The 27,742-nt window shown below is 37.2% G+C and overlaps 1 protein-coding gene across 2 annotated transcripts; it reads left to right on the forward strand.

Annotated features, from left to right (window-relative positions):
• On the forward strand, positions 1 to 27,742 carry npepps (aminopeptidase puromycin sensitive). Of its 2 annotated transcripts, none has more exons than XM_077202946.1 (23): positions 1 to 334; positions 2,783 to 2,867; positions 3,011 to 3,088; positions 3,280 to 3,401; positions 4,858 to 4,965; positions 5,381 to 5,581; positions 6,220 to 6,316; positions 6,415 to 6,448; positions 6,678 to 6,792; positions 6,914 to 7,078; positions 7,331 to 7,435; positions 10,183 to 10,243; positions 12,522 to 12,631; positions 12,896 to 12,959; positions 13,070 to 13,209; positions 15,263 to 15,397; positions 16,073 to 16,292; positions 17,906 to 18,048; positions 23,033 to 23,089; positions 23,172 to 23,279; positions 24,280 to 24,435; positions 24,602 to 24,649; positions 25,742 to 27,742. In XM_077202946.1, the coding sequence occupies exons 1-23, from the start codon at positions 53 to 55 to the stop codon at positions 25,886 to 25,888; spliced, it is 2,781 nt and encodes a 926-aa protein (XP_077059061.1). In that variant the 5' UTR covers positions 1 to 52; the 3' UTR covers positions 25,889 to 27,742. The 2 variants fall into 2 exon arrangements, with proteins under 2 accessions (XP_077059061.1, XP_077059062.1); XM_077202947.1 differs by having other exon boundaries at positions 13,073 to 13,209.

Raw genomic sequence — 27,742 nt, forward strand, 5'->3', positions numbered from 1 at the left:
CTCTAACCGAAGAGGGGGCGGGGCACAGCGAGGACCATCTCCAACGGTTTGTATGTTGTTTTTCATGAGTTGTCGGGTGTCTCTGTCAGTCATACGGCTAGCCCTACCCCGCAATCCGACTCCAATAGAGAAGCCCGTGTCTCAGACTCTCAGAGCAAGCAAACTCTCAGTACGTTTTAATTCGGTCTCCAGCGTATCGACATTATTCAGCATGCCCGAGCGGAGGCCCTTCGTGCGGTTGCCCACTGACGTCTACCCCGTCAACTACGGGCTGCGCCTCAAGCCCGACCTCATCGACTTCACCTTCGAGGGCAAACTGGAGGCAGCCGTGGAGGTAATGTTGAACCTGATGCCATGCAGCCCCTCTGCCCCCCTCTGGTCTGGGCCCCAATGTCATGCCATTTTAATGTTAAGCCTAGTTTTTTACTTAGCATTTTTATAACTGCTGATAGTGTTGTTGCTGCTAATCTAACGAGCTAAGTTACCTGCTACTGAACCAGACAGCGGCTTTACACACAACGTCTTTCATATTTACGCATGTTTGAATCGTATTATTTGTTACTAAATAATTAAACCTGGTGTCCTCTTAGGTCTGGCTCTCACAATAAAGAGAATTGAGCAGTTAGTTAGTTGCCCCGCAAGCTAAAGCGCTAACTGGCGCCACACTGCTAACCACGTTAGCCTGCAGAGCTGCTGTCAAAAAGCACGTACATACACGCATAAATGTCGTAATTTAACCTAATTCCAGGTTATAGTTTTCGCGTACATGGACGAGACGGTGAATCAGTCCTGTCTTCAAGCTCCTGAGTCACTCTGAGCCTCTCTGACAGTGTACATGATACTTTATAGCTTACAATAATCACAGTGTAGCGCTGGAGGAAATGCTCAGGTGCAGGATGGACTTTGTGGCTGGGGATATAAAGTAAGTCTAAAACACATAAATATTCAAAATATAAGGTTCGTTAAAACTGATAAAGATTATACATGATCTCAAGTAATCGTGTTTTTTTTTTTTACGACTTTCATAAATAGTTGGTCTGGTCTGATCAATCCTCTATCTCTCTCACTCTCTCTCTTTTATATATATATATATACACACACACACACATATATATCAGTGGATCTTTGTACAATCACAGCCGTTACTACTGGGTAAATTACTGTGGTTGATACTGTAAACAAATAGAAAAGAGGGTAGAGATAAATGCGGGCCAGATGTGATGAAATTGAGGTCCGGCCTATATCATTGCCCTTTGCGTAAGATTGTTTGTGGAGCCTTTTTATAACTCAACAGCTTCACACGTTAAGTCATGTTGTATCCCACTCTCATGCAGCTGTGTTGTGAAAGTCGCCTTACAGTTGATCTTGTCTAGATGCCAAAACTCATTGGAGCATGAGATTAACTACATCCCCCACAATGCCAAACATATTATGACTGTCATTGTGGATATGGCTCACATTGATAAACACCATTAAAACAGTGTACTGCTAGTGGCGGCCTTTAGTCACATGGCCAGTGCACTCATTGCATCCAAGTCACATCCAGCTTCAACAAGCCACATGTGCCCTCTAAAGCCTTACCTTGGCAGCTTCAAGCCTCTAAACACAATGCGTATCTTTATGTAGAATCCAATTCACCATAAATGAAGTGTGATAATAGTTAGGTTGAGGAATAATTAAAACAGACTCTGGGATAGATTCTGTCTTTTTATCTGTAAAAGTTAGCTTATGGACATGAGAGCCTGAAAGCTATTGATCGTCCCGGAAAGTTTCACTTCAGCATTATGCAATAAATGCAGTCTTAAACAGCCTATTGCAACATAAGAGGCCATGCAAACGGTTGGTCTTTTTATTCATAATCTGATTATATATGCGCACGTCAGAATTTCATAGCAGCAGGAGATGGCCCTTGAGCCTCAGAAAAGCCGTGAGGATTCAGGCGATTCTTTTTCCATGTGCTCTGTATTTGCTTGTTCTCCTAGAGATTTCCTACAACAAAACGAGAGGAGCGAAATCGAATGCTCTGTGATATGAGCAAAGATAAAAACGAAGTAGAGGATCCCAACACAGTTACTCACAGTTGTCTCCTTTTGAATGTTTTTTGAAAGAAGTCTCACCAAGGCAGCATTTATTTGATCGAACAAACAGTAAAAACAGTTATATTGTGGATTATTATTACAATTTTAAAATGTAGTTTATTACTGTAATGGAAAAGTGCCACGTGATCCTTCATAAATCATTCTAATTATTCTAATATGCTGATTTGGTGCACAAGAAGCATTTCTTATTATTATCATTGTTGAAAACAGTTGTGCTCCTTAATGTTTTTGTGGAAACTGTGATACATTCTTCAGTATTGATGGATAGAAAGTTATAAAGAACAGCATTTATTTGAAAAAGAAATATTTTGTCGCAATATAAATGACGCTTGATCAATTTAATGCATTATCACAGAATAAAAGTATTTGTTTAAAAAAAAAAATCTTCCTGACCACCAACTTATATTCTACATCATTTTAAAATGTGAGGTTAATTTCACTTTCTGCGTCAGAGAAAGACCCTGGCTTAGGATTTACTAAACCAGGAAAAATGACATTGTTTCGTTTTTTTATGACTGTTATCTGATATAGTATGAAACACAGGAAGATTCACAAAGCTTGCAAAAGGCGATGAAGTGTTATAAGAAAAGAAACCACACACCAAATACTGAAAACTGAGGATCGTGAAACTACTGGACCCATATGAATATTAAAACCGAACTGTATGTCATTGTTCTTGACAGGTTACGCAAGGGACAAACCAGATTGTGATGAACTGTGCTGATATAGACATAATTACTGCTTCTTTTGTGCCTGAAGGGGGGGAAGGTGAGTGCAACTCAACTGTAATCCACATTTAGTGATGTATTTGCTCGACTTTTGCCTGATTGCTTGTTCGACCTGCATTAAATGTTTTATAGTCTGTTTTATTTTTAGGATTAACTGTGCTCATTTTCTCCCCGTCCATTTAGAAATTAATGCTACAGGATTTAACTATCAGAACGAGGATGAGAAGGTTACCCTATGTTTCCCCAGCACTCTGCAAAATGGTAAATAACTCATATTGTGGCCTGGAAGAAGCCTTCTGCTGTCATGTCAACAGTCTCTGTGTAATGAGTTGCTATAGTGGGTTTATTGACATATGAAAGCGGCTTCAGAGATGAATGGCCTTTCTTGCTCTGTCCTTCTGTTTTATGTGCCCTTTGTTTTGGTTTTTAATCATAGGCTTCTTGTTTTTCAGGGTCAGGATCATTGAAAATAGACTTTGTTGGAGAGCTGAACGATAAAATGAAAGGCTTCTATAGGAGTAAATACACGACTCCTTCGGGAGAAATCCGCTTCGCTGCCGTCACACAGTTTGAGGTAAACTCATATCAGGGTACGCGGTTCATTCATTTGTTTGCTCGCTCACTTTCTCTGCCACTGTTTGCTTTATCATTTTTCATGTCCCTCTGTCACTCTTCTTACTCAGTCATTTACTTTCCTCTAAGATCTTGACTGTGTCTCTCGATAAAGACAAATTCACATTCACATAGGCATTTGCTTTTGTCCCAAGTGACTTACAAATGAGGAAAACAAGCAATTTATTATATATGAGCCTATAATGGAGTCATGCAGAAGTAAAACTGTAAATAGTGGAGAACTTTTTTTTCAGACCCCCTGTTACATAATGTATGTCTGGCGTATTGTACCATTTTAATGTATTTACTGGTTTTATTATGATGCTTGCATTATAAATGCATTGAAATAGTCATTATTTAAGTACCCATGCTTATTACATTCATACTTGATAGATTCTATTGTGGAAGGGATATTTAACTGAAAGTTTAGCCTCTTAGCTTGAGCTTTGGTTGAAGTTAACTTAATCAGGGCTCAATGATAAGGATGTCCCGCTGGCTCTGGGCCAGTGTGAGAGAGTTGATGGAAAAGTAATTTGCCCTTTTGGTTGAGTGATGCGTTGCTACTGAAATATTTACATGCATTGATCTTGTGCTTCAATTTTATGCCTTGCCAAGATTAAGCATTTGGTTTTCGTTGATGTTGTCTAAACTGTTGTTGTTGAACATTTTGCTGATTTGTCTGCAAGACAGTGTTATCTTAAATAGCTGACTAAGATAGAAGAGGTTTGTTCAGAATTGCACAAAAAAAGGCTTGCTATAGTCTTGTTAAACTACAAACCAATCAGTAATGTTTTGCATTGAATGCCATCGTTTTCCAGCAAAACTGTTTTACTTAGGGTTTTACATTACATATGTGTAATATTTTTTTAGGAAGAAAAAAAAAGTTGGTTACTAAAACATTTTGTTACTTGAAAATGTTATAAAAATGTAAAAAAAAAAAAAAGTAGTAACTTTTGGTCAAAAAAAGAAAAAAAAATACATATATTTTTTGATCAGTAAAGTTTTGCATTGTATGCCATCATTTTCTAGCAAAAGTGATTTATTTATGGAGTTGCATTACACATATATAATTTCAGCTTTTAAATTTCTTTCTTAGAAAATGAGAATTGGTAACCTAAACAGTTTAATTAAAAATCAAATTAAATGTAAATAATTATAGCAAAAATAAAAAAAATACATTTCTAAAAATAAAAATGTAGCATACTTTTATCACTTGGCAATTGAACATATTGGCAGGGCAAGTAAAAATTGCAACTGCTGGATCAGAAGATCAGAATAGGTTGCTTTTGTGCATCTTCAGTCGTTGATGACATGCAAATAGCCCTGCTCATGTTTGCATCACTGCAACCCATTCTAACCCTGAATCCTCTCTCCCTGTCTCGGTCTCTCCATCTCTCTCGACCTCTCACCTGCTTCAGGCCACGGACGCACGTCGAGCTTTCCCTTGCTGGGACGAACCAGCTATCAAAGCCACTTTTGACATCACCCTCATCGTCCCAAAGGAAAGAGTAGCCTTGTCGAATATGGTAGGTGTCATTTTTCTTTTTTTAATCCTTCCCTCTGGAAACAAACGTCCCTAAATGGCGTTATTCACATTAGTGTCAGACTTGTGCATTATCTAACCCAGGCCAAGAAGCATTGTGCCTACCCTTGCTAGTCATGACACTTGGCACACATTAAGTTACTGCGGTAGTTGGTGTTACCGGTGTTACACAGTGTTTGGCTGTACACCGATTAGATTACTTGGCCACCAATGTCGTTTTACTTTATTTTAGAAAATAAAAAACATTTAGTTGAGTTGGACATGGATGCTACATTTATAAACTGAAAGCGTCTGCTCTGCTTCTGCTGAGTTTATGATGATAGTTTGACGAGTGGTTCTGAGAGACTAGTTCCCATACTGAACACACATATTTCAATCGTGTTTCACTTTCTATGCAGAATGTTGTTGACCGAAAGCCATATCCAGAGGATCACAGTCTGGTGGAGGTGAAGTTTGCCACTACACCCATCATGTCCACCTACCTGGTGGCGTTTGTCATCGGCGAGTATGACTTTGTCGAGAGCACGTCGTCGGACGGTGTGACAGTCCGTGTGTACACCCCTGTCGGAAAAGCAGAGCAAGGGAAATTTGCTCTGGAGGTATGAGAGCTGTTCCCTCAGTCTGTGATGGTTTGCTTTTTCTTTTTTTTCTTTTTCTTTTTTTGCTAATCAAATTCAAATTGGTTTAGCTTTCCGATTTTTACAAACCTAGTAATATTTTTAAAATCTACATTTTTAATGTTTATTTTTTCCAAACATCTGATTAAAACAGAAGAAGAAAAAATACACTACTGTTTGAACGTTTGGAGTCAGTATGTTTTGTTTTGTTTTAAAGAGGGAGAGGGAAATTATTACTTTTATTCAGACAACACAAAAATGAATGTAAAGCGTTTTACAAATAATTTCTGTTTCAAACAAATGCTGCTGTTTCTTCTTATGGTTATTTTACTTTAATAATATTAACATTATTATTACTGTCTATATTGTATACAGTGTATTTTTTTATCTATAGCTGATAATAAAATTGTATAGTATTTGGTCTAAATAAAAAATAAAGCGCTAAAAACTAAAATAAATAGTTTTAAAAGATGCAAGTGAATTTAAACATCTCAACATTATAATGCACAGTTTGAGAAATAGATATTCATTTATTTCATATATTATTTAATGCTACCTGTGGTTGTAATAATACTTTGGTTGTGAAAGTATTAACCTTTGAAAAACATTTTTTTCCCCAGGTTGCTACAAAGACCCTTCCCTTCTACAAAGATTACTTCAATGTTCCTTATCCGTTGCCTAAAATTGATCTAATTGCTATTGCTGATTTTGCTGCTGGTTTGTATCATTTACATTATAAATGAAACATCTGTTGTAATAGACTCTGTCTATTATGTTTAACTTGTTTTAACTTTTGGATTTCTCTTGTCCTGTAGGTGCCATGGAAAACTGGGGCCTTGTTACTTACAGGTGATTTCAAGTTTTAAAAGAAACGAATAGCTAACCTGAGACTTCATAAATCATCATGAAAACAGAACCTTGTGTCTTTTGAAAGCAGCTATTTAAGAGAGCTTCATTAATATTTCATCTTTCTTGGTAGCATGTTAATCCCCAGCATACCTCAACAATATGAGATGCATTATGTTGTGTTTCATTTTTGCCTTTTTTATTTGAAAATTTTGTGATTGTCCCCTGGCAGGGAGACAGCTCTGCTGATTGACCCAAAGAACTCGTGTGCGTCGTCCCGGCAGTGGGTCGCCCTGGTAGTCGGCCATGAACTTGCACATCAGTGGTTTGGGAACCTGGTTACCATGGTGAGTGTGTTCAAATGTTCGATGTGGTAGGTTCATGCTACATACGGTTTTTGTAGGTCACAGTGGTATTTGAATATAACTGTGTTATTCAGGTTGCTGAGAATATGTCTCTTACTTGCAGGAATGGTGGACTCATTTGTGGCTCAACGAAGGCTTTGCATCTTGGATTGAGTACCTTTGTGTTGACCACTGTTTCCCTGAGTACGACATCTGGACCCAGTTTGTATCTGCAGACTACACCAGGGCTCTGGACCTGGATGCGTTAGATAACAGCCACCCTATTGAGGTATGCATGAGATGAGTGTGTCTCCCCCATAACCCTGAGCTCTCCCAGTGTGTGTCTCTGGTGTTTGTTGCTTTTAAGTGTTCATTTGGACATCAGGAAGTTTTGATTTGCACTTTGTTTGTTAGTCTGTCTGTCTACTCAGCCATATCTCTTACAGCATTTAAATTCCAGACCCAGATTTAGCCTAATGAAATATTGATCTCTCAAGTCATGTTTCAGTGCGTGTGTGTGTGTGTTTCTTTTGAATCATAGGTTGATGTCGGACACCCTTCAGAAGTGGATGAAATATTCGATGCCATATCGTACAGCAAAGGGGCATCTGTCATTCGCATGCTGCATAACTACATAGGCGATGAGGTGAGAGTCACGCTTTTGGCCAGCTTCAGAGAGACACTCAGTGTAAATCTGTCAGACAGGTGGTCGATCTGACTCCCCGCAGAGGATGTATGGACAGACATGCTGCTTATCTGTCTATTGTGCTAGAGTCTAAGATCTTTAAGCATTTTTAATATGACAGAGGACTTTTGTTAGTTGTTGCAACCATAGTTCCAGCCATCATTAACACTGACTGACCCTGACACTGTGTTCACACTTGGGACACTTGGTTAGATTAAAATGTGCGAATGCTATTAGTGCAGTTGATTTGAATAGATCAGTGTTTCCACTAGGATTTTTTCTTGCTGTGGTGGCAGGGCTATTTCCATAGGGAAGGGGGCATCGCCCAGGAGTGATTCCCATTGAACCTTACCCAAGAATCACTCAAGCACTCGCACACAGGCCACTTTCTGAGGAATTGAAAAATTAAAACAACCATCTCCATCAAAACAAATTATGCAAGATATTTATTTGCAAAGATATTAAGTGCCACAGTAAGAGAAGGCTATATTCATAATCTTTGGCAAAAATACTATTATAAATTAGTTTAGTGGATAATACAGCAGAAAAAGTTATTTTAGAAAAATCTTGAATGCACAATAATTTTATAAAATCTGAACATTTAGTGAAATAAACATTAAGTGAAGAGAACAAATACATTTTAAAATGTTCCACCCTGCTCTTTGTTACAAAATACTTGATGAAAAATAAGTATGTGTATATATATATATATATATATATTAGGGCTGGGAATCGATTAAAAAAAGCGCTAATAAATAGCACAATTTGCTGTGATTAATCACATTCCCCTAAGCTTGTAATCATCAATATTTAAATGTAGAATCACCTAATTAAATTAAACAACACTAAAAAAAAAGAAAAACGTCCATAAAAATTGGACATAAAATAGCCCTATATTAAAATAATATTAAACATCAATATATCAATATATTATTCTTGTCTATGCAACATACTTAGATTTAACAGATTTATTTTTTGACTACTTATCAAAATAAAGTAGGCCTATAGTCCTACAAAGCTATTATTACCAAAGCATGTGATCAGAGCAGGTAATATTACCATTGTTGCCCAGCTCAGTAGGGGTGCTCTTGCAAACAGAATTCTACTACTGAGAAATGTCACGTTATTTGAGAGCGCGGCGCACACACAGAGTGGAAAAGACCCACTCATGAAGTTACTAAACAAGCTGCGCTAGAATGAAACCTGGTCTTTTCATTGCATATTTTCGGCTTAAATTTTCTGCCTTTTTTCTCTTTCGGCCAAAAACCGAAAATGCCATGTTTGAATGCTGAATGGAGAAGATGAGGAGAGAAAAGTTTCCATTAACTTTAACTTAACGACTTAAATATTCATTAGTATCTCACATTAAGCTATTGAATGGCTCCGGAAACATTGGAATATAGTGCACAAAAACCTTATGGTGCTTTACAATGTTTTCTGAATTTAGTGGGGCTTAACTATAACACAGATTAGTGCGCACAATATCTGACGTCACTGAGAAGCTGCAGCCGTGGCGGGAGGATTTTTGGTGTGGCGGCCCGCCACCACAGAATGAATGTAACAGAAACACTGTAGATGGTTCGACTGAAATATGAGCACAAAACTGAACGAAGACATCTAAACAAAACGAAAACTTGTGATGTCACAAGATGCGACCCTAAGAAGAACAGAATGCTCAAGGATACCTGGGCTGCGTTCCAGTCCAAAATTGACATGCCCTTCACTCGCTAACTTCCCTCCGTCTCGTTCACTCGGATGTGCGTCATTGCTTACGTTGCACGAGTGTCCACTTCTGGCGGAAACTGCAATGGGCTGAACTGGAACGTCCTAAGCCCTTGATCACTTGGAATCAGCTATGGAGTTGATTTATTATTTACAATTTTTTTCCCTTTAAGAATTTGTTTAATGCTGGATCCCAATGTATATAGGTGTGTTTGGGTTGTTTTATATTAAACAAATCTAATTAATATTGTTTGTGGTGGTGGTGATTAGACGAGATCGGCGGTGACATCACAATCGTGTTGCATTATGGTATATGGAACTGCCTGAAGTGTACATATGAAGTAGACTCGCTCCCTTGGTCAAAATCGAGGGAACAAGGGTCTGTCCATATAAACTTCCCTCGTCCACTTCACGAAGTGGAACCACTTCAAAATGGCGGCAGGGATTCCCCCGAGGGGAAGTGCTTAGGGAAGTTCGCAAGTGCATGTCTAAAAGTGGACTGGAACGCAGCACTGGTTCTTCTTGCATTGGAAATATGTTGCCTTTTAAAGTTTGGTAAAAGCGTCGGAACCACCTTCTCGTTGCTGCAGATCTTCATTTGTATATGTAACAGAGGAATTCCTCCCACTGTTTTGACTCATTTACATATTTTATAAGCTCTTTGTGACTTCTCAGCTGGTAAAAATAGCATCATATGTGAGCACTAATACCAAGCGCTATAGCCCAGCACATAGCATTGTTTTGGTTGTTCTATAAGGTCCGTAGCAAAATATACACCATAGAAACTGTTTTATGTTTTGTATCTTTATGTTCAGTGTTAAAAATGACCAGGACTAAATTAATCATTTTCTTTTTTGTTCCGGACCTAAAGAACTAAGAGAACCAGACTGCAAGTGTGAACACCCTTAGATTCATTCACTTTTTTGGAGTTATCTTTAGAGCTTTGGTTTTGAATGATATTTGATTGAATGATTTTTTTTTTCTAGGATTTTAGAAAGGGAATGAATGCTTACCTTTTGAAGTTTCAGCACAAAAATGCATCTACTGGTAAGTTAACTTGCCATAATATTTGTGAAATTTTACTTTAATTTTTATCTTGATGACTGAACAGCCTAATGACCTTGTTAAACCCAAATCAGGATGGGCTCGAATTTCGGTGCCCATCCGCTCGAATGATGCGGGTATTGCGCATAATTTTAATCATTCCCGCAGGTCTTGCGTTTATAATGCGGGAAATTCCCGCAAACATTCATTCAATCTAGCATGTAGGCCTATGAGTGAATTTAACTTAACAGATTATAAGATCAAATCAGTCATTTTAAAACTTTCTGCGAGACGCAATTTCACAAACAGCGTGAGTGATTCTGCCAATGCCGCGTCTTCTCTGTCTCTTAAAATAGGTTACACAAGGCAAGCCAATCGCGCTGCACTGCAGGCGGTGATTCTAGACTCTCGCGTTTTAGGAGTCGGGACATTTGATGGAAATGTCACTTGCACAATCGGGCCATTGGATCGTCACTATTGTTTATAATTTGTGCGTCTTTTTAAGTCTTACCTATTTAAACATTCAAGCGATTTTAACCCGCATAACAAACAGCTTGTGAGTAGCAAAAGTTACAACAGAGTTATTTTTCTTGAATTATAGCGCTTTAACGGTCAAAAGCACACAACATTGTCTAAATTGCAGTCTTGGGGAGTATCCTCTCAAACACAATAGGTTATGTCTTAAAAAAATAATACAAAAAGAAAATGCATGTGACACTATAATGAAAACAGTATGGGCCGTTCACGTTACGTCTTTTGCGCTTCATCCTTTGCTGAAACGTCTTCGTCTTCATGGAGAACGTGGCTCATGATTGCTTAGCAACAGGGAGCCCTTTTTAAAAGAGGAGAAAGTGCCGCGGACTGCGCTTTACACGCAACATGTGAACGTGGATCCGTGCACTAGCTCTTAAAGTGAGAGTAGCCTAAAATGTGTCTGTCATTATTGTATATAAAACAACAAAAGATAGCATTAATTGTGAGGAATCAGGATTAATAGCCTATGTATTCAAATTATACAGGACTAAAAGACTATTCCGTGTTATTTTGCATTTGATTACTTTTTTCCGTTTCTAGCATTTCTGAATACTAGTGTTAGACCTAAACTTTTCTCTTTATTTCATGTATTTATTTGTGCTACTTTTTTCAATTTAATTCAAAGATTGAAATCAAGCTTCCTTTTGTCGTGTAAACTAAAAAAAATGACCCCATTGTAAAAACACAAATACAATGAGTGAGCAAACATTTAGCTAAACGTATTTTTTTTTAAATTGTCAAAAAAAAAAAACTCCCCCCTCAAATTAAAAACTCCCGCCCCCATAAGAATGACCTAAAGGGGGATTTCCCCCCTATTTTCCAAAACGAAATTCATGCCCTCTTTTATAGCAGATTTTAGGCCTGTCAAGATTATTACATATCTCATCACCTGTTAAAAAGTATTTAAAATCCAACTTTAGTTCTAGAACTTTTAGAGAAAATGGGTCTTAAATATCTTATCTATCTATTTTAAATTTTAATTATTGAAGCTGGGTTTTAACCATGAAAATTGCCTAAGAAGTTGGGATTGTGGTTAAAAACAAAATCACAATTGTTTGATCTAATGCATATATAACCTACTTAAATTTTTTCTCAGAAAAGATATGTCACTACTTCCGTTTCATAGCTACTGTAAATATTAATAAATTACTTCTTAAAGCTGTAGTCTGTAACATTTGGCGCTCTAGCGGTTAATAAACAGAACTGCGTGCGTCTAGCGGAAGAACATTGTAGCCGGAGCTACTTCTCTCTGTTTGTCTATGACGAGTCACGCATGTGGTGGTACGACCCGTACCAGTCTAAAATAGTCTGAATATAAGCACTTATTATAGGAGCACCGTATAGTGAGTTAGGATAAGACAAAAACACGGTTTGGAAAATGGATTCATGATGTACTCGCATATTATATACATTTAGTAAGTTTTGAACACAAAAAAAGTGTTCCAAAATTACAAATTACATTTTTATAATATAAATTAGCCATTAATTTTCACTTGTGCTCCTTGTACTAGGAAAAGGTATCCATAAGGAAGTGATTAAGCATTGCTTTAAGGCCAATGATCCGATCCAAACAACAGAAATTACAGCTGTAGTAATAACATGGTGTTACATTGTAATTCTGACACAGCATAGTATTTGGCGGGAGAGTTGTGGGCGTGTGATCTGGCACCAGTGTTGTTATTATGCTTTGGTAATTGTTGTGTAGTCAGAAATAAAAGGTGTGACGTTCTCTATTTTTTTGTCCCAGAGGACCTATGGGAGTGTTTGGAGCAAGCAAGCGGGAAGCCTATTGCCGCAGTGATGAATTCCTGGACCAAACAAATGGGCTTCCCTATTATAGTAGTGGATCAAGAGCAGGTAACATTTACTTACCCATTCTTATCATTTTTGTTTTATCATCATCCTGCACAGGGGGATTGTTTTTCTTTCAAATTTCTCTAGATGTTCTTTTCCCTAAAGTTTTCAAACACAATTTAAATAACCCTCGGGGTATTGAGAAGTCTTGCTGAGATGGACTATGAGCTTCTCAGGGAGCATCTGGTAATAACAACTGTTGTCTTGGCAATACAAGATGTAATCAGAGCTGAAATAATTGCTTTTGATTTTTTTTTCCCTTTCCAGCATGGCAGTGACCGTGTGCTGAAAATGTCTCAGAAGAAGTTCTGTGCTAGTGGACCACGTAATGGTACGTGCCAAAAAAAAGAGCAGGCACTAGGCACTGAACCCGCTGACTGTTTAACAATTTATTTATCTGTCTTTTTCTGACTCTGTTATACCCTAATTTCCATGTGCTAGAAGAGGACTGCCCCAATTGGATGGTTCCCATCAGTATCTGCACCAGTGAGGACCCGAGCTGCACTAAGATGAAGGTTCTGTTGGACCAGCCTGAAACCACAGTTAACGTCACCAACGTTGCACCTGACCAGTGGGTCAAGGTAAGATTGCTGTGTTTTATGTATTTTTTTAGAAAAGGCTATTTATACTTCAAATATCAATGATCTCTGAAAATTGGGATAACTCAAAGATTGACAACCCATCTCATGAACATGTACAAAAAGGGGTCATATTATGAAAAATGGTATAACTAAAACGACTGCTTAATTTTGGTGGTCAGAGAGGTGGATAAAGGTAATATAAAACGAAATTCAAGATTCCTATGCAGTTTGGATAAGTATGGAATTAGATTAGATTAAATTAATTTCCAGGTAGGGGTGGGCGATTGTACCAGTGGACACGATTAACCAGTAGAAATTTGTCAACTGGAAGAGATTTTGGACTATCATCTCTGTCACGGTTATGCTCATGTAATGTTGCTGTGCTGCGGGGTCACACTTATCGCTTGCATGCGTTTTTTTGTGCATTGTGGTGCAACGGTAATTAAAACAGGTGATTTTAATCCATTGAAGCGCAATTAACAACTGAACTGAGTGCTTTTTGCCGCCTAATTGGTAACCGCCTGAACGGTTAAATACACATACCTACATGTGTCAAAGTGACCATGTATTTGCATAGTAAACATAGTAATTTATGTCTTAAGTGAATGTAAACAGCTGAGAAAGAAAACACACGAGTATATTGGATCCATGCAGTCTGTCTTAAGGCTTATTTATACTTCTGACTTACTCCGGAGCCTCTACTCTGTAGGCTACACGTTGGTTTTTTATTTATACTTCTGTGTCGTTGTCTGCATTGACACGCAATTACACGTGCAGGTGCAGAGGGAGCATGTGAAACCCGAGGGAGCGGTTCTAGTAGACCAATCACATCGCTTGCGGTCCGCGTAGAATTGACGTGTTAAATTTTTGAGAGGTGCACATCAGGGTATGCCAAAGGGTACGCGTGCTACACACAGCCTACGACGTAGCTACGGACTTGAGTTTGACGCAGAAGTATAAGTTGTACTTTAAAGTGACAGCATCCAAATTTACCTGCTGTCATTATTAATATTAAATAAAAGAATAAAGAGAAAGAATCTCTCACTGCTCTTGGCTAAATCACTTTTGTAACCTTTAATAAGAATAAATGTGTATTTAATTTACACAGTAAAGACAATGCATTGTTATATTATGCGTCTGATTACTTCATACATTGTACGTAGTATTTCTAGTGCTTGAAGTTTTTCAGGTATTTCTATTTAATTTGTGTCTATGTTCTATTGTAGTTTTATTTCTTTGCTCTTTATCAGTTTACTAGTCTTCAGTAAGCTAAGCTTGAGAGTTTTTGTAGGCTAGTATTGATTTTTTAAATTATATTGAAATTGATCAGAACTGAAAGTATTATGAATTTTTTTCAAAGTATCAAACATTTTGATGATATAACCTTATTCAAAGCGAAAATAACTGTATCATGGTATACATCGTTATTGTGAAATAAAATTACTCATATCATGATTTTGGTCATATCGCCTACCCCTACTACCAGGTCTGGAAAAGTATGTAAAAAGATAACAGTCTGGAAACACAAATATTTTTCCACACACTATTTACCCTATTTAGGTTTCTAAAATATAAAAGTAAGAATTTCTAAATAGACATTTTTCATATAAGCAGAGTGAATTCATGGCAAAATTGAGTGATCATTTAGTGATTCTTTACCACAAGCGAGTCTCTTTTGAACTTTACTAAATAATGTGTATGAAACCAGCAACCAGCAACCAATAAAGGAGCAAACAATAATTTCATTCAGACTGTACTTTGCTGTTTGGTGGTCGTGCAACATCAAATTGATGTGTCAGAGGTGATTATAAAAAGGTTATAAAGCGTCTTAGGTTCTTCTCATCATTCAAGCGTATGCTATCACCTCGACAAAACCAACGAGGGAAAAAAAAGTATACTTATAAAATTTTTACAGATGATTGTACTATATACCAAATGATGCTGCATGATTCATTTGTTAAATATGGTCTGGAAAAATGTGTAGGAACCCTGTAAACAACAACATCTATGCAATCTATATGTCCAAACTGTGTTTGTTTTCTTCCATGTGCAGATTAATCCAGGTACCGTCGGATTCTACAGGATCCAGTACAGCTCAGCCATGCTGGAGGGTCTTCTGCCTGGTATCCGAGACCTCTCACTACTGCCTGTGGACCGCCTGGGTCTGCAAAACGACCTCTTCTCTCTGGTGAGACGCCACACATGACCCTGAATCATTGGTTTGCAAGCCAGCGTAGAGGCTCAGGTCTCCACCTTGAGTCAGTTCTCAAGTATTTATGATGAAGACTTGAGTGTAGAGTCAAGTTACACAGTCTTATGGAAGTCAGGTTCTTTCAAGCCTCCAGGTCTGACTAATACATTATAAATTATGAATCAAATCGTGTGAGTTTTGTAACTTAATCTCCAACCCAAAAAAAAGACTTACAATACTGCTGAGAAATGTTAAGTTGAAATTTTCTGGAACTATCAAAGTTTATTAGAAGTGGTTATCAGATACTGTATTGTGCAAGTATTTTTAATATCCATTGGCCCATTTCGGTTGATTTTAATAATAATGATCTATTCATACAGCACCAAAAATCCAATTAAATGTATTACATTTGTAAAAATATAACTAATTATGAAGTGTATTATGTGCTTGTCTTAGTGCTTTCTTGATTTAGTATTGATGTTTCACTGCGCTCTTTTATAGGCTACAGTTCTTTTTTCAGTGTCGCTATCATTGTGTTCAGTGTTACTTAAAGGTTTCTTGAGAAAAGCAATTTCAACAATATCATTATTCATTTCGGTCTCTCCTCTCAGTCTGTTACCACCTTCTGTTTTTAATAGTGTTGTGCTGTCTCTCTCTCTGTCATGCCCTCAGGCTCGAGCAGGTATGATCAGTACTGTGGAGGTGTTGAAGGTGATGGAAGCATTTGTGAATGAGCCAAACTACACGGTGTGGAGTGACCTGAGCTGTAATCTGGGTGTTCTGTCCTCTCTGCTCTCACACACTGACTTCCACGAGGACATCCAGGAGTTCATCCGAGATCTCTTCACCCCTATCGGCATGAAGCTGGGATGGGACAGCAGAGCCGGAGAGGGTGAGAGCCAGAACTCAAAATTCATAAAGAGATAGTTCACCCAAAAATCCAAACGGTCATAATTTACTCACTGTCATTCCAACCCAACTTTCTTCTGTGGAACATATAAAGAAGATAATTTGAAGCTTTTGAGCCCATTAACTTTGATTGAATGGAAAAAAAATACTTTGTTCCACAGAAGAAAGTCATACAGGTTTGGAACATCATGTTAAATGTTTGTGTCAACTGTAGATTTAAAGAAACCATATTCTGCATATTTTTGCTCCAAAGTCCATTTGTTAGAAAATGTTTATACTATAACAGTCATAATTTAGTTTTACATGACAATTTTCTCTTTTTATACCTTCTAAATGTTAATAACATTGGTTGATATCTTTACATGTGCAATGAGTGATAACTCACCTGCCAATTTGATAAATGCAGTATGGGAGTTGATATATAAATGTGGGCGAGCAATGAGCATATGTTAATGTTCTCATAGTAAGGCTGTAATTACCATGGCAATATCACAAGCCTTTTTTTTTACTTTAAATAAATGGTCAGGGTTAGGATTGTCACAATACCAAATTTCCTGTAGTCAATACCAGTATCAGTAAAATTGCATTTTTCATATTCAATACCAATTTGTATACTAATGCAAAAACAAATGTTAATTTAACAAATGTATATATCTTTAGAAATGTATATTAATATCAGTTAAATTAAATTTATATAAAAATTATATATAAATATATATATATATATATATTTTTAAAAATATATATATAAATATTAGTGCTGTCAATTAATTTAAAAAATATACTATTTTCTGTAATTAATCGTATCTAACATTAAAATGAATTAATATAGTTTTATATTGTAATACTTATTTTCAAATTAGTTACATTTACATGGACACGGCTAAAAGTGTTCGTGTTTGTCAAGCTTCAAATCGGAATAAATTTTTTGGACATACTGCATACTGCACGAATATACAGAGTTTCTCGCTGTTTGCGCATACTATTTTCTTACATTGCTTCTTTTCTTGGTCTTAAAGAGCAGACTTGATATGTATATATTTCAGGTCCTAATTAGGAGACGACAAGCACATGAACCGTTGCACCGTGCTGCCTATATTTATCAAGCAGTAAAACCACCCCTTCCCTCGCTCATAACAAGTGTGGTTGTCTGTGGATGATAGTCCGAAACAAGAACTGTTGGGATGTTGTCCTGGTCCACTTCACAGACGATGAGTGGAAGGGGAATTTTAAAATGACATGACAGTAATTTATGACACTTTATTTAACAACAACAGCTCATTACACACGTCAATATGCTATTTCTACGTCATTACTTTCCAGTAAGTAATACTGGAAAGTACTTTTCAAGTGTTTTCATGTCCTATCAAACGGATTAGAAAAAGTTTAAACCACCCCTTACAATCCAAATGAAATTTAAATTGGATTTGGCCAATCATTCCGATTGACGTGGTTACATCTGCCTTTTTACCGTGAAATATCTTGTTTTATTTTAGCTTAATGCTTTTTGGTTGATTAGTTGTCATTCATTTGTCATGAGACATTCAAATAAAGTGCTCTTTCGTTTGTTGCCCCTCTCCCCTGTCTCTTGTTCAGGGCATTTGGACGCTCTGCTGCGTGGTCTGGTGCTGGGGAAGCTGGGTAAAGCAGGGCATAAGGCCACTCTGGAGGAGGCCCGGCGGAGATTCAAGGAGCATGTGGAGGGTAAACAGATTCTGTCTGCAGACCTCAGGAGTCCAGTGAGTCCTCTAGCATTACCATTTATAACACAGACACATTTGCATCATGGTGCACTTAGCATGTATTGTCGTGGAGAAAGATGCCAAAGCTTAGACTTTATTAGTGGAGACAAAAAAAAGCTGAGATACTTTGGTACCTTCCAACTCTTTTTAATTAGCTCATCCACAGTTTTTATCAAATCTATTTGCTACTCCCTAATAGTGGCATGGTCTGTTTTGAAACATTTATGACATTTTGAAAGCCAAAGAAGAGATTACTATTAGGGTTGGGCGGTAATACGGTAATATCGTATACCGCGGGGTCTTAAAATAGCAACGGTATCAGTTTCAATACCGTCATTACCGGCACTTATATATAATAAATAAATATCATTTATTCAATGCCTAAAAATGCTTATGTAGTTGTCATCAAGTGACAGTGTGGAGGAGAGAGAGAGGGAGAAGGGAGAGGCGGTAAATACTGACGAGGCAATTTGTAAATGTTGCAATAAAAAAGGTGACCGCGAGAGATGGAAACACCTCTAACCTAATGTCGCATCTCCGAAACAACCACCCACTCACTGCTGCGAGGATGCATTTTGCCCCGAGTTCATTAAATAAGCGCATTAGTTTATATTTTTTTAAATATTATAATGTTGTTTTTTTTACGTTGATAATGAAAACTGAACAGCACGAGTAAGATGGGATGCATCGGGAGTCAGACATTGACCACTTAAGTTTCATTTTGTAAAAGGCCTTTCTTTAAAGTGAATTTCGTTTTGTATAAATTGTATCTTAATTTGAATAATTTTTTTATCAACCAATTGCCTGGATTTAATAAATAAGAATCAAATATAGCAGACAACATAATCATGACATGATCGTGCGCTGGTGCGCCGCGGTCACTTGAATTGAAATCTCATCATAGATTAACCAAAACTCAGTGTATGTCTCACAGACATGACAGATAGGCCTATATCTAAATAAAGCTTGAAATTTCATTAAACGAAACATTTCAAAACGAAAAGAAATAGGCTACTCGCTGATTATTTAATCCATGATGTGCATTTCTCTCTATGCGCGTTCATACGGAAATGGCGATCATCAAATTCATTAAACGAAACTATTCAAAACGAAAAGAAATAGGCTAGCCTACTCTCTGATTATGTAATCCATGATGTGCATTTCTCTCTATCATTCACCATAGAGATGGCGATTCGTCAATTTCTCTAAACGAACAAATTTCAAAAGGAAAAGAAATATAGGCAGCATACTCTCTGATTAATCCATGATGTGCATTTCTCTCTATAGGCGCGTTCACTACGGAGAAATCAATCGTCAATTTCTTTAAACGAAACAATTCAAAACGAAAAGAAAAAGGCTAGCCTATACCTGCTGATTATGTAATCCATGATGTGCATTTCTCTCTATAGTTCACTATGGAGATGGCGATTCGTTAATTTCTCTAAACGAAACAATTCAAAAGGAAAAGAAATATAGGCAGCATACTCTCTGATTAATCCATGATGTGCATTTCTCTCTAGGCGCGTTCACTACGGAGATATCAATCGTCAATTTCTTTAAACGAAACAATTCAAAACGAAAAGAAAAAGGCTAGCCTATACCTTCTGACTATGTAATCCATGATTTGCATTTCTCTCTATATATGCGCGTTCACTAGGAGATGGCGATCGTCAACTTAATCTTTGCAGCACTGACAGAAAAGTTGTATTAATAAAAATCAATGGACGCGTGTCACCGGATTTACAAATGCACTTATTCCTTGTTGCTTGTTAATTTAATTTAAATTAATTAATAAAATGAATACTTTAATTGTCATAATTAAAATAATCAAATATTATTAAGTGTCCCATTTTTGCTCATTTATAAATAGTATTTATATCTATCACCCCCTCATCACCTGATAAAAACATTATTTGGCGCCACCATATTATAACGGCCCACGTATTAAAAATAGTCGAGTCTAAATAGGGCTCCGGCTCATATTACATTTAATGCCGTCAGCCGGGATCAGACACAACGTGCACGGGTTGGCCTTGATTTTTGTTTTGGTTTTTTTTTTTTTCCCATCTGGTATTCAGTTTCTGAACGGTGTAGGCACAAGCCAACAGTTTAGTGACGCTGTCTGAGCCTTATGTCATAATTTTTAATTAGTCATGGTAATACCGTATACCCCGGTAAAATAGGGAGGAGGTTTGACGGTATCAAAATTTGGATACCGCCCAAGCCTAATTACTATATTATGCAGGTGCGAGTTTAGCTAAGGTGAGACCTACAGTGTCATTGTGCAATCAATAGGGGCTTTTACACCGGTTGTTCTAGGAACTAGCCACTAGGAACATTTTCCTGTTTGCGTTCGAACAGGCAGTAGGAACTCTGAAGTGACGTAAGCCACTTGTTTTTGTGACTTTTATTTTGACGGTGTGGTGGACCTTTATTTTGATGGTGCTGAGAACGCAAGAGTATGAACTCATAGTGCTCACACTCTCCGTGATCGATTAGTTTGCGATCGGTCTAAGTTGTTATTAGATAGAACTGTTATACAAACAAAGTAGACAGTCAATGAAAAGGTATTAGCGTGTGCCATGTGGTTGATGTCAAATGTTGCTAGATGAGCAGAAATATACAGTAGTCAACATTTGAAGTGGATCAAAACCTTTCATTAAAGTTATACATGAATTTTGAACAATACCTTGTCAATAGTACAATAATTCTTGTCCACTATATAATCAACTTTTTGATCCACTTCAAATGTTGACTACTGTATAATGTTTCTCTTGGTCTCCTCAAAGTTGCGTTGGATTTGATCCTCAGCGTAAAGGTTAAGAGGTCCTTCTATCACTGTTTTCCATGTTCATAGAGTTAGTTTGTGGAGTAAATATATAGGCTATAATCTGTGTTTACACAGCGTTTTAAAAAATGGGGGGTGCTGGTCTTCCGCGTGCGTTCGGCCAACCGGTGTACACTTACGTCACTGGTAGTACCTATAGTTTTTTTTTTTTTACAAAACAGGAGTACGTCAAGGCTGCCTACTGTCCCACCTCCTCTTCCTCATCGCCATAGACTGGACAATGAAAATGTCAGTAGATGGTCAAAGGACAGGACTATAGTGGAACCCTTTTGAGCAACTGGAAGATCTCGATTTTGCTGATGACCTGGGTCTGATCTCAGAAACGCATACACCCATTCAACGCAAGACCACCAGATTGCATGAACACAGTAAACAGATAGGCCTCAGGATAAATGTTTGGAAGACCAAGGTCATGAGACTTAACACCAAAACCCACCAACCTATCACAATCGAGGAGCAATCCCTGGAAGATGTGGTCGAGTTTGTATTCCTGGGAAGCAACATTGGCACAGATGGAGGAGCTGATAAAGATGTCGAGCTGCTCATCAGCAAAGCTCTCTATATGTATATATGGCTCTCTTCCCAGCTCTCTAGAAACAAAATCAGAATCTTCAATACAAACGTAAAATCTGTCCTGCTATATGGCTGTGAAACCTGGGAAACCACCAAATCAATCATTGATAAATTACAAGTGTTCATTAATTATTGTCTCTGATATATACTGAGGATTTGGTGGCCTAACAAGATATCAAATGTAGACCTGTGGAGACACATAAACCAGGAGCAAATCCACATTGAAATCAAATCCAGAAAGTGGGGATGGATCGATCACACACTTAGGAAGGATCCGAGGAACATAGCAAGACAAGCTCTGGACTATAATCCCCAAGGCAAGATGAAGCTAGGGAGACATAAATCCAACTGGAGGCAGTCCATGCTTGATGAACTGACCAAGAGGGGGACCTCCTGGCAAGAAGTAAAGTCCTTAGCACAGAGGAGAGTGAGGTGGAGATCCATGGTGGACACCCTATGCTCCCAAGGGGGCCAAGAGGATTAAAGAAGAAAATAAGTATCTATGGTGCTGGTTTAGATCCTACTCTGAAGTAGGAGCTAAATTAGTTCCTCCAAAAGGAGTTCCTAGAACTAAAATCGTTCCTAGTTCCTGGGGTGCGAACAGACCAAAAACCGGGTACTTTCGCCAATAGTTCTAGGAACTATGGAAAGGTTCCTCTGGTGCAAAAGCCCCTTTTGTTTACCCCTAGCTTGAAGGCCAAAATAAGAGCTTACTATCGTTTTGAAGGTGCAAATTCATGGCAACTTCATCTGAAGGAAGCCTGAAATTACAGAATGTCATTCATTTATTCTGCAAATATATATGAAATGTCAAAAAACTATCAGCTTATTATTATTTTTTTTAAATAGTGGTCCTATATTGTTTTTATTAGTGGCTGTGCGGTTTTTATCTTCGCTTTTGAATTAGCAGCAATTCTGGGAGAAATTGCTTGAATGGTGGGTTCATTTTCATTCTTAATGAAAAACACAACAACAAAACAGTTGACCAACTCGCTTTTATTAAACATAAAACTTTCATTAACAAAACGCATAAGCACTGCAGCCTCATTCTTGTGGTGTGCTTGAAGGTGTGTGTGTGTAAAGGGTTGCCTCCGGATGCTGTCGCCTTCATCAGGCAAAGTTTACAGATTGCCTCAATGTTTGCAGGTTCCCTATTAGCATTGGGATTCAACTACAAAATATTGCCAAATTGGCGCTTTTACGTTTAGTTTTGAAACCAAATCTTCCGCCATCGTCTTGTCAGTCAGCTCGCCTTACTCGTCACATGATAAATGAAATCCGACTCATGCTGCTGATCTGTGCTGTGACTCTCGTTCGGCTCACTCTGAATTGAGCAGACGCCTTCAGTTTTTAATTGTAGTGTCTGTTCTCTGCCTGAACTAAATGATTTTTATTACTATAAAAAAACGATCAAAACGATGGTAGGGGTGGTGCCGCTGTGGGCAAGTGATGTAATTGGTGTGCGGCTGAACGCCGTGTAGCACCAATAATACTGACTATCGTTGCAAGCCTAGTTTCAACATGTCCCTGTAAAGGTGTTTTTTTTCTTCATAATTTTAGGTGTACCTGACAGTTTTGAAGCACGGAGACAGCACAACGCTTGACACCATGCTCAAGGTGACAATTTACAGATGTCTAAACATTGGTTACAGAGTTAAAGGTGCAAACAAATAAAATGGCATTTTTAATTTCTGTTCAGCTTCATAAGCAGGCAGATATGCAGGAGGAGAAGAATCGCATCGAGAGAGTGCTGGGAGCCATTCCCGCTCCTGACCTCATCCAGAGAGTGCTTAACTTTGCCCTGTCGGTACGTGAATACGCACACACTTACTGTAGAAAATAGGTCAGACTGTAGAAAATCTTAAAGCACCAGAAACACGCTTTGCAAGAGTGTGAAATGTTTGATTAGAAAAATGGAATGGCAGGAAACATTAGTCATGAATCCTGCCAAACCTGTCAATAAGGGTGGGTGACATACAAAATCTTATTTCAAAATGATGATATATATCAAATGGAAGCTTGTTTCTGTTTGACTTTATTACTTGCAATTACAACTTTATATCACACAATTCTGAGAAGGAAAAAAAAGAATTGTGAGATAAAAAATTGCAATTATCTTTTAAATGTTTTTTTTTCCGTGGAAACAAGCTTCCATAATATCATGGTTATAGCTATTTTTGTTATTTTGTTTTAGCTGTTAAAATTAAGAACAAATAAGCAAATAATACAAACAAGAGGAAGAATATAATAGAACAAAGATACAAATTAAATAAACTTTCAGGTACAGTTGGCTTATTTAGCATAAAATAAATACTACATAAATTGAATAATCAAATGTGAAAGTAAAACACTGCATAGTCTTCTCTGTATGAATTAAATATAAATTGATTCTTACTAAAGATGCAAAAGTTATAGTCAAGAGCAGTGAGTGATTTTCTCTTTTTTTTTGATTGACATTAATGACACATCATCACTTTAAGAATGAATATACTGATACACATTCATTCATGTTCATTTAAGACCTAACTGACTGTGTTTGAGTACTCCACAAGATGGGCATTTTGACATAATTGTATGCTTATGTATCTTTAATATTCTTGTATTAATGTTTAAAGATTCAAACAATTTTCCCCAGGAGATCAATAAATCACAATTTTCATCTCTCTCTCTCATCTTTGAATTAACATTCTCACAAGAAATCCAATCTGACACGCTCATTCTCTGAGCTTTAATCTGTATCTGTAGAAATTAAAGACCTCCAGTGACAGTGTGAACAGTGACACTGATTCTGGCTGTGGTATTTTTAGGAGGAGGTTCGTCCCCAGGACACTGTGTCTGTAATCGGGGGCGTAGCTGGAAGCAGCAAACAGGGGCGCAAAGCTGCATGGAAATTTGTTAAGGACAACTGGGAAGAACTTCATAACCGTTACCAGGGCGGCTTCCTCATATCAAGACTCATCAAGGTGAAACAAGTGCCATACACAAGTAGAGACGAAAGTACAGATAAAATAAGCAACACAGTAAAGTAAATTAAGATGAGAAATACTGTACAAAATCTAATTTGATTGTGTTTAATCACTATGTATATATATTCAGTGTTGATGCTTTGTTTTTGATTCTTCACTGCAGCTGACAGTGGATGGGTTTGCAATAGATAAAATGGCTGCTGAAGTTAAGGTGAGCATCATGTGCTTTCTCATATCACTTGCAAAGCCTTTTTTGCATTCTTCAGACAATGTTGTCCAAAGTGAATGGAAATTTCTGTAATATACGTTTTTTTTTAGTTAAGTTATGCTCAGAAATCTTATTTCATTTGACTGGATTTTGCATTTGGGAAGAGTAAAACTTGCTTACTATGTAAGCAAATTGTTCCGTTGAATAAATTTTTATCAGTGAAGCCGATTCACTAATCTGAAGGATTTATTAGTAAATCAGATTGAATATGAATGAGTTATAAGTCCTTATACAGTTATATAAAAAAGAAAAATGGTTCAAAAAATGTATAAACTCTGTATAGGAACACTTATCTGTTAATATAATGTATTCAAATAAGATATAAAAATGTAAATTTATATACAATAACACAAAAAAACTGCATCACTTGATATACGAATGCCACCCAATTATATAACAAAATATGAAACAAAATGGTATTTATTTACATAAAAATGTTCACATTTGTGACCCTGGATCACAAAACCAGTCACATGTCGCACTGGTTTTTTTGTGGGAATAGCTGACAATACATTATATGGGTCAAAATTATACATTTTTCTTTTATGCCAAAAATCATTAGGATATTAAGTAAACATCATGTTCCATGAAGATATTTTGTAAATTTCCTACCGTAAATGTATAAAACATTTATTTTTGTGAGTGAATGCAGCACAATCGTGAACATAAATGGACAAGTTTAAAGGCGATTTTCTCAATGTTTCGATTTTTTCGCATCCTCAGATTCCAGATTTTCAAATAGTTGTATCTCGGCCAAATATTGTCCTATCCTAAAAACCATACATCAGTGGAAAGCTTATTTATTCAGATTTCATGTGATGTATAAATCTCAATTTCAAAAAAATGACCCATATGACTGGTTTTGTCATCCGGGGTCACATTTTTAAAATTTCATTGTCTGAATTGCACCAAACCTGTCAATGAAATGTCCTGGTCATATTTTGGCCAAAAGATATTATAGAGATTTTTATTTTTTTATTTTATTATTTCTTTTGATGTTCTTCACAGAAATGCTGGTTGTTTTTCTGTTTTCAGAGTTTCTTTGAAAGTCATCACGCACCAGCGGCCGAGCGCACGGTACAGCAGTGCTGCGAGAACATTCTCCTGAACGCTGCCTGGCTCAAGAGAGACGCAGATGACATCCACCACTATCTCCTGCAGCGGAAAGCGCCCCCTGTCTGACCTCCGAACTTTGACCCCTCCCTGACCTGCTCACTCACTCCAAAATGAGCATCATCTGGCTATCTTCAGCGAAAACAGAAATGATTTCAAAACTGCAACTCCATCTTAAGAATTACCCAAGAGTCAATAAAGAGAAGTGAAACTAGGAAACGACCGTTATTCACGCTTGAGTGTGACGTAGTTCCCCGTTCTGCCAGTGGGAGGCGCAAGTGCACTCGAGCGGAGCTGTGACTGAAACGCAAGAGATTCTCCATGTTATTTTATGAGCTGGTAATGCATGTCAACACATCGTTCCCTCAGTATGGCACTCCTCTTAATGCAGTGGTATTATAACGCAATCATCTCTCTTTCCTTGCATTTACCGGTAAAAAAAAAAAAAAAATCAAGCATGATGTTAATATGCTCAATTTTAAGTTTGTTTGTTTGTGTTTTCTTTTGTTCTGTACAAATGACGATCTCCTCCTTCCGTTTTATTAGTAATGGCTATATACGCATTTTACCCAGAATCCTCTGCGGCGTGACTGGGCAGAATGGAGGTTAAAGGTTGGGATGCACTGGAAACTGAACGGACTCTATGGTAACGGCTCTGAATCCCATCGTTAGTAACGGTTAGGACTGAAGACGCATAAGCATGGTACTGTGTTTATATTGTAAAACTGCGAGCATTAGTTCTGAGACCTTCAATTAATCTGAAATGTGATTATATATACATACGTCTTTGCCCTTGTCTCCTGTACGTCACTGTCATCTGTTCTTCAGCACTTCCAGTGGTTTACACCTCCTGCGAGAGAAATCAACACAATGGAAGATAAATTACACAGAAAGTCAGAAATGTCATTAGCATCTGCCATGATAATGCGAAGCTGTTAGAGAAACGTTTTATAAGATCTATTTAATGATTATTTTACTGTTTTTGAAATCAAAAAAAGCCCCCCAAAAAAATCATGATTTAAGCTGGTTTCAAACTTGAAGGCCTTTAATTGGTTAACCTTATTATTCAATGGCATGGTACCCTTGTTGAACCTTAAACAGAAATTATTATCGGATGTGGCGCCCAATGTGGTTCATGATCATCAAAATCTGTCTCTAAATCTTTCCCTGAAATGTGCTTTTGTTTAAAAATACAATTGATGTTCATTAAAGAAGATGAGAAAAAATATGGGCACAACTGTATTGTTGGAATGCTGTGTTGGATTTGTACATGTGGGGTATGACTCTTCATGCTCTTATGTTTTTGTGCATTTTGTAAACGATACCCAAATGAACATGTATTCCTTAAATGTATATGCCATAGACATTCACGTTCAAATGAGTGTTTCAAAAACATATCACTTATGAATATAAATGTAAATAATGAGTTAAAATCATGTGCAGCAGGTACAATGGGAGGAAAGATTAGGACTTTTATTTTATCAGCATTACTAATGCTCAGTTTTGGTCACTGAAGCACAGATATGATGATGTAAGTTCACCTATGTTTGCACAGGTTTTATGTTGGGAGCTTGTGTTCACTGTGCAACGTGCAGACTGCAGTTTGCATATCTGAATGAATTTGAATAGCAGATTTCAAACATCAATGATAGTGTCACAGAGTCTGATTTCACAAGATTTTCATTACATTATTGCCGAAGACGACAAAAACTATAGGCAATAAAGAAAATCTGATGCAAGAGAGGAACCTTTTGCAATGGACTGCTTGCATTTATAAAAGTATTAAAAATTACAAGTGATTAATCTGTGTTCCAGCTTTAAAATTAGCTGGTGGCTTATTAAAAGCAATCATGAAAAAAATGGAAATAAGATTTGTTTAAAAATGTCATGGGAAATAAAATCGTGTAAAATCGTACATTTTAA

The sequence above is a fragment of the Siphateles boraxobius genome, unplaced genomic scaffold (assembly GCF_051911475.1).
Source record: "Siphateles boraxobius isolate OS27281-9 unplaced genomic scaffold, OSU_SipBor_1 5, whole genome shotgun sequence".
NCBI lineage: Eukaryota > Metazoa > Chordata > Actinopteri > Cypriniformes > Leuciscidae > Siphateles > Siphateles boraxobius.

What these genes read in the sequence shown, in the direction of transcription:
- npepps (XM_077202946.1), top strand. Translation starts at nt 53, where the DNA reads ATGTTGTTTTTCATGAGTTGTCGGGTGTCTCTGTCAGTCATACGGCTA. An exon ending in GCACAAAAATGCATCTACTG is followed by an intron (nt 10,244 to 12,521) that starts GTAAGTTAACTT and finishes TTTTTGTCCCAG; the next exon opens with AGGACCTATGGGAGTGTTTG. An exon ending in CTGCAGACCTCAGGAGTCCA is followed by an intron (nt 18,049 to 23,032) that starts GTGAGTCCTCTA and finishes TCATAATTTTAG; the next exon opens with GTGTACCTGACAGTTTTGAA.